Source organism: Parambassis ranga, chromosome 7, assembly GCF_900634625.1.
Source record: "Parambassis ranga chromosome 7, fParRan2.1, whole genome shotgun sequence".
NCBI lineage: Eukaryota > Metazoa > Chordata > Actinopteri > Ambassidae > Parambassis > Parambassis ranga.
The window spans coordinates 22,375,859-22,389,697 of NC_041028.1; the positions used below are offsets into that span (position 1 = coordinate 22,375,859).

At 41.7% G+C, this 13,839-nt stretch overlaps 2 protein-coding genes across 3 annotated transcripts in view; both read left to right on the top strand.

Annotated features, from left to right (window-relative positions):
- The first annotated feature begins 1,364 nt into the window (after nucleotides 1-1,364).
- On the top strand, nucleotides 1,365-10,429 carry LOC114438513 (6-phosphofructo-2-kinase/fructose-2,6-bisphosphatase 2-like). The gene is made up of 16 exons (XM_028409931.1): nucleotides 1,365-1,500; nucleotides 1,987-2,159; nucleotides 2,992-3,117; nucleotides 3,674-3,770; nucleotides 4,243-4,309; nucleotides 4,380-4,454; nucleotides 4,585-4,641; nucleotides 4,724-4,848; nucleotides 5,206-5,413; nucleotides 5,633-5,779; nucleotides 5,855-5,959; nucleotides 6,132-6,261; nucleotides 7,034-7,096; nucleotides 7,181-7,245; nucleotides 8,459-8,659; nucleotides 9,802-10,429. Exons 2-16 carry the CDS (start codon nucleotides 2,084-2,086, stop codon nucleotides 9,853-9,855), a joined length of 1,596 nt encoding a protein of 531 aa, XP_028265732.1. The 5' UTR covers nucleotides 1,365-1,500; nucleotides 1,987-2,083; the 3' UTR covers nucleotides 9,856-10,429.
- A 720-nt stretch (nucleotides 10,430-11,149) lies between these two features.
- The window catches only part of LOC114438514 (complement component receptor 1-like protein), a 15,838-nt gene continuing 13,148 nt past the window's right edge, over nucleotides 11,150-13,839 (top strand). For both annotated transcript variants that reach the window (XM_028409932.1, XM_028409934.1), the window contains exons 1-3: nucleotides 11,150-11,553; nucleotides 11,650-11,835; nucleotides 12,603-12,702. In XM_028409932.1, the coding sequence (XP_028265733.1) occupies nucleotides 11,499-11,553; nucleotides 11,650-11,835; nucleotides 12,603-12,702 (341 nt within the window). In that variant the 5' untranslated portion in view covers nucleotides 11,150-11,498. The remainder of the gene's footprint in view (nucleotides 11,554-11,649; nucleotides 11,836-12,602; nucleotides 12,703-13,839) is intronic.

Sequence of the window (13,839 nt, forward strand, 5' to 3'; positions counted from 1 at the left end):
AGCAGTATTCTATATGGGCAAGTGTTTTCTAGAATTTTATGTCTGAAATCTTTGAGGTAAAAAAAAAACAAAAATATCATGGTGATGAACAGAAACACCCTTCACTCTGGCTTCAGTTAGTGGGTCACGTTTGTCCTTTCTCAGAGATCCAGCTAGGAAAATGAGCAAAAACTGTAGTTCCAGATTATCTTGTACTGATGAACATTATTTTACAGAATAAGCACATATCTTACAGACAAAGGGTTGTTTAATGCTATGGTGTATTAGTTAGACACTGTGAGGCTAGTTTCTTTAAGAGAATAAAAATTTGTGATGTGGCATTTTTTTTCTGTAATAAATAAACTGTAGAATTAAAGGGGAATGCCACTCAATTTTGCAATGCACGTATGTTTCTTTCCTTGGATATATGTTTGAGCAAATTACCTCGATTCTTTTATTTGTAATTATTTGATTTGGAGCAGAAAAATATAGATCAGAAAGCCTCTCTGTCATCCAAAAGGGTTTTTTTTTGCTTTTAATGTTTTTTGGTTTTATAACTTAAAATAAAACAAGGGTCAAAAATAGTCTTTTATTTTATCCTCTTAAGTACAAAATTGTTTTCTAATACTAACAGTAATCAGAGCTGGAAGATATGAATCTGTCTTAAATAATGGATATTCAACTCTGACATATTCACCGAACGGTTTCAATTAATTAGAACACCACACAGTGAGACAAGCCTTATTGCCTAATACCAGTCACTGCTAATGCTCCTGTGTGCCTTAATAAGTACAAATCCTAGCCTGGTTTCCAAAGCCTCGTGGAAAACCCTTTGCAGATGCTGGTATAGCTGGTATTAAATTTGTATGTCTCTCAAGTTGCTGTCAGATGTTTATAATTATTCATTTGTTGGTGTTAATATGACTTTAGTTTATTGCAAAGATAGTTACACCACACCAAATCAAAAGCTATATTAGAAGTTGCTGTCCATTGCATCCTGTTACATCCCACAGCATCTCCTGGTGGCTGATTTCTGACTATAGGGAATTGACTGACAAAGAAAATCTACATTAAAATAATAAAGAACTGTTTTAAAACAGAATAGAATTTTAATTGTATCAGTAATTGGTTTAAAAGGACTTTAAAGGTGTTCAAATCGACCATAAAAATATAGAATAAATATAGAATTATAAAATTAAAACTCTTTGTTAACAATTTAATATTGCTTGAAAAAGTAAAAACAAAAAAACAACGTTAATAGTGTATGGGCATACAGCTGTTTAAAAACATGTCAATAACAGCTTTTTTTTCTTTTTGCTATGATTTCAAAATGTGAATTTTAAAGGTTTTATTTTGGAAAACGCCACCGGAAGTGACACTTTTGACAGCAGTGGTGAACTTCCGGCAACAAGCACCGGGGAGGCGGAGCTTAAAGGCAAGAAAAGAGTCTCCGGCGGCGCTGATGGCAGAACTGTAACAACGACAAATTAGAGAATATGTCTGCCACCTGCTTATTCTGTGGTGAGTTTGGAAGTTTTCGGTTATATCTCATATTTTCCGGAACGGTTTTATCTTCCTCGTATTTATTCCAGTGAAAGCAGAAGTGATGAAGTTTGTAGGCCAACACTTTAGCTATACACAGCTCCACTGTATGTGACAGGATGACGAACTCTGTTGTCACTGTAACTGAAACACATCCTGTAAACGTTTCTTATGACTTTGACAGAACTGGTGAACTGATACTGGAGCTAACCTACATTGATTTGCTGTGGTTTGTTTGGCTAGCAGCCGAGCATCATTTTATACATCATATAAGTCTGTTATAGAGGAGGATGCACCTGTAATAAAATAATAGCAAACAAGTCAAGATTCCAGGACAGGTGTTTGAGTGTTTCCAATGCTCTGATACTTTCAGCTGTTCAGCATTTTGACAGTTCATTCTGGAGTATTATAACCTCATTTCCATGCACTGCCATCTGCACACCCCTCTGTTTGCTGTATCATCAGGCAGCATCTGACATGTTACACCAAAGTCCCCAGTGACCTTAGTTCACTGTCCACCGACCAGCCGTGACAGGGAAGCCGGACACAGATCAGACCCGTCATGGCTGCCAGGCAGCGGAGACCTGCGGCTGCTTCAGAAGGCCCGGCTGAGACCAAACGGACAGAGAAAAAGTGCTGTGAGTGGACTTTTTTGTCCTCTGTGAAGGTGAATTGTGGACATGGAGGGTTGTAACCTGTCTCTTTTTTTAATAATTGAACTTTTAGTGCCACCAACATTTAATATGATGCCGTTACACTGGGCTGTAGATTTCATACTCTGTTGGGCATGAGTTCACCAGGCTCTGATTGTTAAAGGTCAACACTGACACACCTTCTGTTTGCTTGTTAGCATGCATACAGTGTGTGGGTGTATGTATAAAGGCAGTAACAGCCCTGAAGGGCAGTAAAACTGTAACAAGGCTCAGTAAAAATGTCAATGAGATGACTTTAGGTTTAACCTCACAGTCAGGCTTTGAGGAATTTCTAAACCGCAATGTGGGGCGGCTCAAAAATTCCTTTGAATGTGCATGTTCCTGAAGATATTCTTGCCGCTGCGATCTCAAGTCAAGTCTAGTCTTGCTGCATCTTTGTTTTTCACATATTTGTCTTTCCTCACACATATTTTTATTTTCCGTTGCTCAGAAGATTGAAGAAAAAAGATTTTACATTTCATGTTCCAAGGTTTTACTGGATTACTAAATTGTGTTGCTAAGCAGCAGGACGTTGAGGAAACATTACCCAGTAACAGAGAGAGGACAATGGTATGATGGAAATATTAGAACGAGCAAGCTAGTGAGCACTGCAGAGGTGACATTGGATTATTACCCAACCTCCCCTGCACCTTGCTGTCAGTGTACACTCCGTATGTGCACGTCTGCCCTTTTATTCCAGACAGGTCATCATAAAAAAGACTGCTGTTTGACATTTATGTATCTGTCTGCATGGTTGTTTGTGTGTGTGTGTGTGCAGCATGGGCCTCCTACATGACCAATTCTCCGACTGTGATTGTTATGATTGGGTTGCCCGCTAGAGGGAAAACCTACATGTCCAAGAAACTGACACGCTACCTCAACTGGATCGGAGTGCCAACGAAAGGTCAGTGCAGTCTGATCTGACATTTTAGGGTGAAAAGTAGAGTACAGACATGTGTCTGCAGGTCTGTTAGCCCCAAAAATTACACCAATCATCCTATGAAGAAAGTGTTTGTGCTGCAATATACAATAAACACACAAACTAGGAAGCCCTGGTTTACTCACTTGTAGAAAAACTATGCCTAAATATCTGAAGGTGAACTTACACTTCTGTTGATACTGTTAATAATACTTGTGGACACTTGGAAAAAAATGTTACTCGTGAGCCAAGAGTGTCTAAAAAATGTAAACAGAGATTTCAGAGGGTTAAATCAAGGTTATGCCAGCACTCAGCATTCAGAGAATAAACTTCAGTCACAATCTTGCAAAACAGATGTTTATCACCACACATCATTGGCTCTAGTTGCTTCTGTAGTTGTACACTTCCCCTATATAGAATGCAGCAGAACTGGTTTGGCAGATGTAATTTACATAAAGGTCTCTGCCACAATACATATAACCCTAATCCTTCTCACTGCTTCTGCATGTATTTCTGTGTGTCCCCTGTAAATCTCTTGCAGTATTTAACCTCGGAGTCTATAGAAGAGAAGCTGTGAAGTCGTACAAGTCCTATGACTTCTTCAGGCATGACAATAAGGAGGCAATGGAAATTAGAAAGTGAGTAGCTGAGTTCCCCTTTTATATAAACCTGCTGCAGAGTGATTCCTCTTTCTGGGTGCATTTCATGCAGGTCAGCCGTGAACAAATGATGCCACATTATGTGTTAATCACTGCTTACAAAGATTTTGAAGCTCGTGGTGGCTCAGACTTTCGCCAACTTTTCAGTGCCTCACTTAATATTGAAATGAACATCTGTATCTGCATTCAGCTGTCACTCAAATAAAGCTATGTCCACAATTATGTGTAACTTCAAGTCAGGTTTGTAAGTTCATCCTAGCCCTTTAAATTCTTAAGGAAATAGAGGCCAGAAACAGAAGGTCTCTGGGGACTGAGCCAACCTCAAGTGGTCATAAAAAGCTTGAGCTTCCGCTTTGGCTTTACTGTTCAGCTCTGAAAGTTTCTGCGTGGTTGAAGATAAGATATAAAGTGCTCTGATTTCCTGATTGTTGTTCTGATTACGTTTCTGCAGGCAGTGTGCTCTGGTGGCACTGGAGGATGTCAAAGCGTATCTGAATGAGGAGGGAGGCCAGATTGCTGTAAGAATGCACAAGAATAAACAGAATGTGTGTCTCTGTTTAGTACAATTTCTATGTTTTATGTTATCAGGTTTTTGATGCCACCAACACCACCAGAGAAAGGAGGAACCTCATTCTAGGTTTTGCGAAGGAAAATGCCTACAAGGTCAGAATTACACTGAAGATTTACGAATAAAAAGACATGTAGAATGTCCTTTTAAATAGGTCAGTTTAACTACTGCCATTATGAAGGTCATACTTTCTAATTTGTTGTCATGATATGTGTTTATTTGTAGGTGTTTTTTGTGGAATCAATATGTGATGATCCTGACGTCATTGCTGAAAACATTATGGTAAATGGTGCAGTGATGTTTTTGTGTAGTTATTACACATTTTTGTGCCTGCAGCTGTGATGTAAATGTGTCTTTGAAACAGGAAGTGAAGGTGTCCAGCCCAGATTACCCTGAGAGGAACAGGGAGAGTGTCATGGAGGACTTTCTGAAGAGGATCGAATGCTACAAAGTGACCTACCAGCCTTTAGATCCAGACAAACATGACAAGTAAGAAGTAACTATTGCATAAGAACACTCAGCACTAACATAGTGGGCAGAGTTGTTTGTGGATCATGTAGAGATTGTGTGTAGTTGCAAAAAATGTCCAGCAGGTGGCAGCAAGAGCTCATTGAAAAATGATTTAGTGTAACTTTTTAATTTTTTTTTTTCCAATTCTTAGTTTGTTTTTATTATGATACACGATTGTGTACCATGTTTGATTTGAATGAAGAAGAACGGTTGTTTTTTTGCGTCCCTGCTCTTGTCACAGATTGTCCCACATGTAGACTACACCAAAAGTACAAGATATCCCTTCTTTGTCCTTGAGCTGCTTATTTTCTGTAATCTGTTTTCTGTTTTGTGCAGGAACCTGTCCTTCATTCAGGTCATCAACGTTGGCCGTCGCTTTCTGGTCAACAGGGTGCAGGACTACATCCAAAGTAAGATAGTCTACTACCTCATGAACATCCACGTACACTCCCACTCCATCTACCTCTGCCGACACGGAGAGAGCCATCACAACGTGGAGGGACGCATCGGGGGTGACTCTGAGCTGTCAGAGAGGGGGAAGCAGGTGCTTTCATTCTAAATCTTTCTATTCTTTTTCCTCTGCCTTTATCCACAGCTCCAAGGCATTGCTACTTCACAAGTTAGTTACTCTGTATTGTGTACACAGCTCAGTTGTCAGTTGCCATTTTATATAATAAACAACTCAACATTGGACAAATTACTTTATTTACCATGAAACTTCTGATGTGTCTTTAAGTGTCTTGTGTTGTTTGTATGTTAACAGTTTGCTGCAGCACTGAGAGGTTTTGTGGAGGAGCATCGACTGTCAGACCTGAAAGTGTGGACCAGCCAGCTGAGGCGCACCATCCAGACTGCAGAGGAGCTGGGCGTCCCCTACGAGCAGTGGAAGATCCTTAATGAAATAGACGCTGTACGTCTCCAGATAGATGTTTGATGTGACAGTGAGAACTGTTTTAAGTCTCACTGTTATTTCTTTGTGTGTCAGGGAGTGTGTGAGGAGATGACCTATAAGATGATTGAGGAAAAGTACCCAGAGGAGTATGCTATGAGAGAACAGGACAAGTATCACTACCGCTACCCTGGAGGAGAGGTAGGAGTTGAGTGTGTCTTTTTATAGGATGAAAATCACTCAATCACTCAGATCACTTTTATCTACAGCTGTAAAAACATGTGGAGATTGTGGAGAAACATAGCAGGCACGTGACAGCTTATTTTGAAACTGAATGATCTTTGATTGATAGGCTCCATCCCTCTTTCTTTAGTCCTACCAAGACCTGGTTCAGCGGTTGGAGCCTGTCATCATGGAGCTGGAGCGACAGGGCAACGTCCTAGTCATCTGTCATCAGGCCGTCATGCGCTGCTTACTTGCCTATTTCCTGGACAAGGGTGCAGGTTAGAGGCGTGACACGCATGAAGATGAACCCTTAGGTCACATTATTATTACATACGTGACCACAGCCTCATGGTCCAGACTTTGTAAATCAAAGTTGTCTTTTTGTGGCGTTAGTCCGTCCTGTTTTCCTAACTCATAAACAGGATTAGGCACAGGCTTAGGTGAGCTTATTAGCTGGATGTTGTGTCCAGCCACCAAACTGCTCCAGACTGCTGCAAAGACCTTCTAAGAATAGCACAGTTTAACTCATCCACGGCTCCTTCACACTGATGGGAGCCAGCAGAGGTGGCTCTAGGCTGCTCCCTTTTAAAGGTGTGGACTGTATCTCTGACAATGATGGACTAAGGTGTTTAGAGATAAAATAAACATGCAAAAGGAAAAATCTATTATTTTTAACCTCTGAAAAATATAAAAAAAGGATATGGTTGTTTGACAGTGGGCACCATGTAAAAAAATAACAGACCCGGGTGGTAGAGTGGAAAATAAAGCCTGAAATTAAAGCCACAATTGGGTGTTAGCAGGAAGTGGTCCCTGCTACAGCGTCTGTTTTAAAGGCTCAGCCACAGAAACCAAAGTGTGGGTGCAGCTCTGACTGCAATTTTGTCCTGCTGCACATGGGACATCATCCACCACAGTGACATGTACTCTGTCTCAGCCATCACAGGCGTGTTTTTTCAAATCCACAAACATGTAGGGGACTGCAAAAACATGACTGTTTTATAACCACAGCAGAGAAAGTCTGACTAGTCGTTTTGGTTTGTGTTGGAACAGATGATCTTCCCTACCTAAAGTGTCCCCTGCACACTGTCCTGAAACTCACCCCTGTGGCTTATGGTAAGTCAGAACTCTGTGAATGCCTTCCTTTGTTGTTGTTTTTTTCCCCTCTCTCATGACTTGTGTTTTCTCGTCTTCCACTAGGATGTAACGTGGAAATGTTTGACCTGAAGGTGGAGGCTGTCAACACTCACAGGGACAGACCATTAGTAAGCTCCCGACCTTTTTCATATGTCACAGACGTGTCAGTTTTCTCAGAAAGTTTGTTACTGTGTGCAGAGTGTGTGTGTGTGTTTGTCCATGGTATGCAGCTGGAACTGTGCGATCAGTTAAAGCCTCACAGTTATGACTGGACAAACTGCTCTCAGGACTATTTTTAGGGTTTGCAACCCAAAATGACACACTGCAGTCTGTGATTCAGCTCTCAGAGGTCAGGTCCAGTCCTCCAGGCAGGAAGCATAAAAGTCACTGTAGGTCTGTGCGATGTGGCGATAACATATCAGTATTGACCTAATGTTAACTCTTTGTCCAGCCTCCTGTCAATCATGTTGATGAACAGGTGGTTAATGAATGAAACTGTAAACACCTGAAATGACAGGAGAGTGGAGCAGCTTGGGTTCTGCACACCAGCTCCTCCTTTTCTTCATCATGCACAGTGAGTTCTGTGTAGTTGCTAGGCAACAACAAGAGACTCCATGAAAGCCACTACCTTTAGCATAGACCCCTGTTCCAAAGAAGTGCATACTGTTGCATGCAGCACGCACATAGTATGACCCCTTCAGACCCTTTAATGTGTTTGATGCTACATTTAACGCTGTCCATGAAGCACACTGGAGACATGCACACTCAAGATGGTTGACCTGGTGGTCAGTCTCAGTGGTACCATCACGTGACACCTGTATTGAATTGCAGCCCATAAGATTCTGATATGTACCGGTACTGCACCACCTGCTTCCGTTTGTCTATAAATCAAACAAATAAGATATAATATGTTTTATTAACACATTTGGTTAATGTGTGAAGAGGTGGTGAGCAGTAGCTGTAACCGAACACGTGTAAGTGGCGCTTGTGTGGCTAAACACCATTCATTTCTCAATGAACTTCAGAATAAGCTCTTCAGAAACAAAAGGGGGCATTGTACAGTCCCTTCAAGTTCTGATCTGTTCTATATATCGGTTCTCTGTGTGCGTAGTTTGTGCTGATTTGTGGTGAGTCTCAGACAGAGTGGGTGTTAACACATAAACACATTTACTGAGTTGTTAACCGGTGTGAGGAGTGTCCTGTCTGTAAAGACCAACACAACAATGGCTTTTCTATTTATGGCTGTTGTGTTTCACTCAGTGACTTCAGACCGACGAGAGCTTTAATTAGCGTAACATATAAAAATGTGTCAATGAGTCCATCGTGTCCGCCTCTGTGCAGAAGAAAGTCCGAACAGACCAGGTGACGCCAGCCTTCTTGAGGAGGAACAGCTTCACCCCGCTGTCCAGCCAAGACCAGATTAAAAGGCCTCGACTTTACAGCGTGGGTAACCCTCCACATGCCCGCATGTCCCAGGCCCCCACTTTACCCAGCTTGCAGTTCTCTGAGGCTTCTGAAGGGGCAGAACTGCTGCTGAGTGAGGTCAGTATGTGGAACAAATGTGAAGGTTTTGATGTTCCTCTTTGTTTACCCTTACTCCAAATCGCTGCTAAGCAGTGAGTGACCCTGGTGTATTTTTCTGGTATCTTGCAGTACACACACTAAAACAAATAATGTTTTGTCAATGCCTATAAAGTGGATAGAGAAAGATATACAAGTTTGAGGTTGTAAGAATTGACGAAGCTGCTTTGAGGCAGCGAAATGTCTTCAAGAAACTCTGCAAGTCCAGCTGCCTCGCTTCAAGAAGTATTATCAAGAAATCCAAAGAGAGTCACACAGTGCAGAACAAGACTGGCAGAGGTCAAGAAAACTAGTGAGAGACGTGACTAAAGAGCCGAGAGCAACTGCCAAGACACTAGTGAAGGATACAGCCAAGTCTGGAACTGAAGTATCAGAGAAGACATTTTCTAGTCCAAGCGAGACATGAAGTATGCAAGGGACGACCAGGAGAAAGGTTATCCACACTGGACGTCTGTCATTTGGTTAGATGAAACAAAATGCGAGCCGTTTGGTCACAGAGGTGAAAGGAGAGGCATAAAAACCCCAGTCCCCACTGTCACACAGTGGTGTCAGTATAATATAACGTAAAATGATGTAAGCCTCCGAAATCAAACTAGAATGTTTAGAAATGTGAGGAAGAAGGAATGTGGCCTCTACTCATTTAAGCATGGTTAAACACAATATTTGGACCTTAAATGAAATGTCAAACATATACTGTATGTTTATTTTAATAACCCATCCTAATAATTACATTTTTACTCATTTGATGACTTTTTAATGTCAGTTCCTTATGTTCAGAAGGTCAAAGCTGACTTTATAAACTACAGTAATGAGCAGGTGTCCATGTACACGGCTGTTTACAACAAACCAGACTCTGTTCAGGAGGGTGTTGGATGTTGTAGGTTTGGACACTGTCAGGTTTTCTGATGTTTTTGCCTGTGCTGCCCACAAAGTGACCTTTTATATTGACATGACTGCATTTCAACAGTTGGAGAGAGATGGCTCATGACCTCAGATTTTAATATTAGCTCAGGTTCAGGCCAGCCAAAACAAACGCCTTGTTCCTGTTATGGTCTTATGTTTCTGTTAATGCATTCCACATCTCCCCTCTCTCCATCCTGCAGGAGTCTCTGAACGGTTTCAGTGCTGCAGACACAGACGACAGTGTAAGGACTTAAAGAAAGACCTGTTTTTAGCTTCTCTCTGTGGAACATCTGTTTTCCACCTCAGTTATCTCAGTCCTTTAATCCCCACATGGATTCATCACCAGTTCTGAGGACCAGCAGTGGAATCCACCCAGTCTGTCTGTCGCTTTCTAGCATGTGTTCATCTAGTCTTAAATAAGACTCTTAATAACCATGTCCTGTAGAACATGATGTATACCTCAATGAAAGCCAGTCAAAGCCTTCACTTTCAGTGTAAGAGCGTGCCTCTCTAGAGGGAAGCCATGTACAGCCTTAAAGTGACTCTTTAACCTAAATTTAAACATTCCCAGCTATTCTGTTCTTCTGCTGATCTGACAGAATGTAAACATATTTTAAGTGTAATGATTTAGTTTGTGCCAGCTGACTTAACCTATAAGCGACTCCTATGATAAGTGCAGGAACTACTGTGTGTTTCCTCTCTAGTAGTGATTTCACTGTAAGATGCTGATGTATAGAATTTGTCTTGTAAAATAAACAAACAGCTTTGTTACATTCTGCTTTTTACTCCGACAACATAAAGCTGCATTAAAACTCCACAAACACTGTGGCATCTTTGTTTTTGTTACTTTAAGAGCTTTAAAGCTACAGTGTGGAAATGTTGTCACCCCCTTCAGGCAGTCGGTGGGATGACAGTGCTGCTGCTCTGTCATTATGTTGCACCTTTTTGTTCTAATTATGCAGTTTCTCGAGAGATGCTAATCTAACACTTGTCCACACAGCTGTAAGGTGCTTCTCTTCTTTAAGGTCTCTCCGATGGGTCTCTGTTTAAATGTCACTGTTCCTCCTCTGATTCCTGTTTCTAGACTTGTTATAAAGATTGCTTTGTGTGTGTGTGTGTGTGAGAGAGCTCATTTGGAGGAGACTTCCTGTCTACTACACTCCAGAGCCAGACACGCACATCATTTTTTTAATCGTGTATTTCATGTGTAAACAAGTTCAACACTAAATTTAACTCTCGAAACGTCTCCAATGTCATCGTGTGTGTCATTTGTGTGTCTCTTTGATGCAACACACACATGCAGCCTTTTACTTTTCCTGTTTAATCATGATGGTGTGATTGCCTTATAGATTTCACTTTGACTCACTCTAATCTCTACAGCACTCCATGTTTTTTTTATCATGTTTTTTCAGTGATTCTTTTGGGAACTGAAGGAGGAACAGAGAGGAATAATCAGCAGCATTTCACAGAACTTAATCTCGAAATTTGCTTTGACGTCTGAATCAGTCCTTGAATAAATGGACTGATAAAACAGCTCTGAGTAATATCCACACTCATTGCAGAACAAAGTGAGGCCACGGTTGTTTATTAAAAGATGGAACATCCACTAATTTGACTTTCTTTCTATCCTGTATATCTTTTTTTATCCTTCCTGTATATTTAGCTCCCTGAGTGTTTTTCCTCTTGTGTCACATTATTACCTTCTGTGGGTTTTATGATTCTGGACATGTCTCCATGTCTGTCCTCATGTTTTCCTCCTGCAGTGTTATGTCAATCAGCTGGGCAGTGCCTCTCTTCATCCAGCCTTTAACTTGCCTCATGTGACGCTCCTGTTGGCACTTTGTAATCAGCCTCTGTGGATTCTTTTACGCACGGAACGCACGAACTACAGACAAACATGAGGACATTCAGCTGGAGTTTTCTGGTTTTGTCCTTTGTCTCACTCGTTTCAGGTAAATTAAAAAACTAAATTCTTTTTTCTTAAGATTGTTATTTGTTTGTTTTGAACGTTTTGAAGTGATGCTCGTTGATCTTCTGAACTCAAACAGCTCTGAAGGACTGCTCGGCTCCGCCTGAATATCCGCACACAAAACTGGCCATTAAACACAGACAGAGGTTCAGCAGCGGGGAGAAGATTTACTACAAATGCGACGAGGACTTCACGCCGTACAGAGGCAGCAGATCTGTGGAGTGCAGTGACGGAGAGTGGAGCAAACTCAGCCTGAAATGCGAAAGTAAGAACATCCGTATCCGCCTGATGCACAGACACGCTGTTTAACGCTGTTTACACACAGAACGTGGATTATTAGGAAGATTCACGCATATCTAAGAAGTGATGTATTTGATTGGTTTAATTTTAGGAAGAAGTGAAGCTCTCTGGCGCCCCCTGCTGGGCCAAGTGAGCAATCTAAATGTTATCAGGCGCCCATTTACTTATTTTAGCTTTTTTTTTAATTGGTTGGTATGAACCATAATAGTTGCCTTTATGATTAAACGTAGGTTCATTTTGTTTTCATGTTAGAATCCAAACACGACACATGTATACAGTCTGTCGCTCCAAATTATTTTATTTATTATTATATTGTGTAAAAGGTTCTTCTATATCTGATGTGCTCTAACACAGGGAATGCTCTTAATATAAATTCAATAAGTTTAAATACTTTAAGTAACTTCTTCCGATGTAAAAACGTATTGCTTATATTTTGCATTATTTTATATATATAGTATTTAGTGAGTAAGGCTATTTTGGTCTCAGCACGATGGATTTTTCAACAATAGATGCTTTTTCTAAAACTCCAAAGTCTGAATTTCACAACAACAAAATAAAATAACATCTACTGTACAGCTCATCTGAACAGGTGCAAATACAGATTGATCCTGGCTCTGTATCAGACCAGATGTTTCTCTTTAAGCATGGCAGGAACATTTGACCTCAGCCTTCCTCCAATAAATGCAGCTTAAATGTGTTTTTATTGAGGATCTAACCTCTCATTTCTGACAGAGCGATCATGTGGTTATGCCGGAAATCTACTCAATGGACACTTTGACTATGAAGGAAATTCATACATCGGAGAGAAAGTTTACGCCGTGTGTGATGAGGGGTGAGTTTAACCTGAATGAACTCCTGTATCAGACTGTGTGTGTGTGTCTGTGTGTGTGTGTCTCTGACTCTGTGTGTGTGCGTCTGACTCCATGTTGTGTGTGTGTCTCTGACTCCATGTTGTGTGTGTGTGTGTGTGTGTGTGTCTCTGACTCCATGTTGTGTGTGTGTGTGTGTGTGTGTGTGGCTCTGACTCCATGTTGTGTGTGTGTGTCTCTGACTCCATGTTGTGTGTGTGTGTGTGTGTGTCTCTGACTCCATGTTGTGTGTGTGTGTGTGTCTCTGACTCCATGTTGTGTGTGTGTGTGTGTGTGTCTCTGACTCCATGTTGCGTGTGTGTGTCTCTGACTCCATGTTGTGTGCGTGTGTGTGTCTCTGACTCCATGGTGTGTGTGTGTGTCTCTGACTCCATGTTGTGTGTGTGTGTGTCTCTGACTCCATGTTGTGTGTGTGTGTGGCTCTGACTCCATGTTGTGTGTGTGTGTGGCTCTGACTCCATGTTGTGTGTGTGTGTGTGTGGCTCTGACTCCATGTTGTGTGTGTGTGGCTCTGACTCCATGTTGTGTGTGTGTGGCTCTGACTCCATGTTGTGTGTGTGTGGCTCTGACTCTGTGTGTGTGTGTGTCTCTGACTCCATGTTGTGTGTGTGTGTGTCTCTGACTCCATGTTGTGTGTGTGTGTGGCTCTGACTCCATGTTGTGTGTGTGTGTGTCTCTGACTCCATGTTGTGTGTGTGTGTGGCTCTGACTCCATGTTGTGTGTGTGTGTGGCTCTGACTCCATGTTGTGTGTGTGTGTGTGTGGCTCTGACTCCATGTTGTGTGTGTGTGTCTCTGACTCCATGTTGCGTGTGTGTGTCTCTGACTCCATGTTGTGTGCGTGTGTGTGTCTCTGACTCCATGGTGTGTGTGTGTGTCTCTGACTCCATGTTGTGTGTGTGTGTGTCTCTGACTCCATGTTGTGTGTGTGTGTGGCTCTGACTCCATGTTGTGTGTGTGTGTGGCTCTGACTCCATGTTGTGTGTGTGTGTGTGTGGCTCTGACTCCATGTGTGTGTGTGTGGCTCTGACTCCATGTTGTGTGTGTGTGGCTCTGACTCCATGTTGTGTGTGTGTGGCTCTGACTCTGTGTGTGTGTGTG

Bases quoted from the DNA above. Each gene is read 5' to 3' on its own strand.
- LOC114438513 (XM_028409931.1), top strand. From the start codon at position 2,084: ATGGCTGCCAGGCAGCGGAGACCTGCGGCTGCTTCAGAAGGCCCGGCT. The intron at 4,310-4,379 runs GTAAGAATGCAC...TTATGTTATCAG, and splicing joins AGGAGGGAGGCCAGATTGCT to GTTTTTGATGCCACCAACAC. The intron at 6,262-7,033 runs GTTAGAGGCGTG...GTGTTGGAACAG, and splicing joins TTTCCTGGACAAGGGTGCAG to ATGATCTTCCCTACCTAAAG.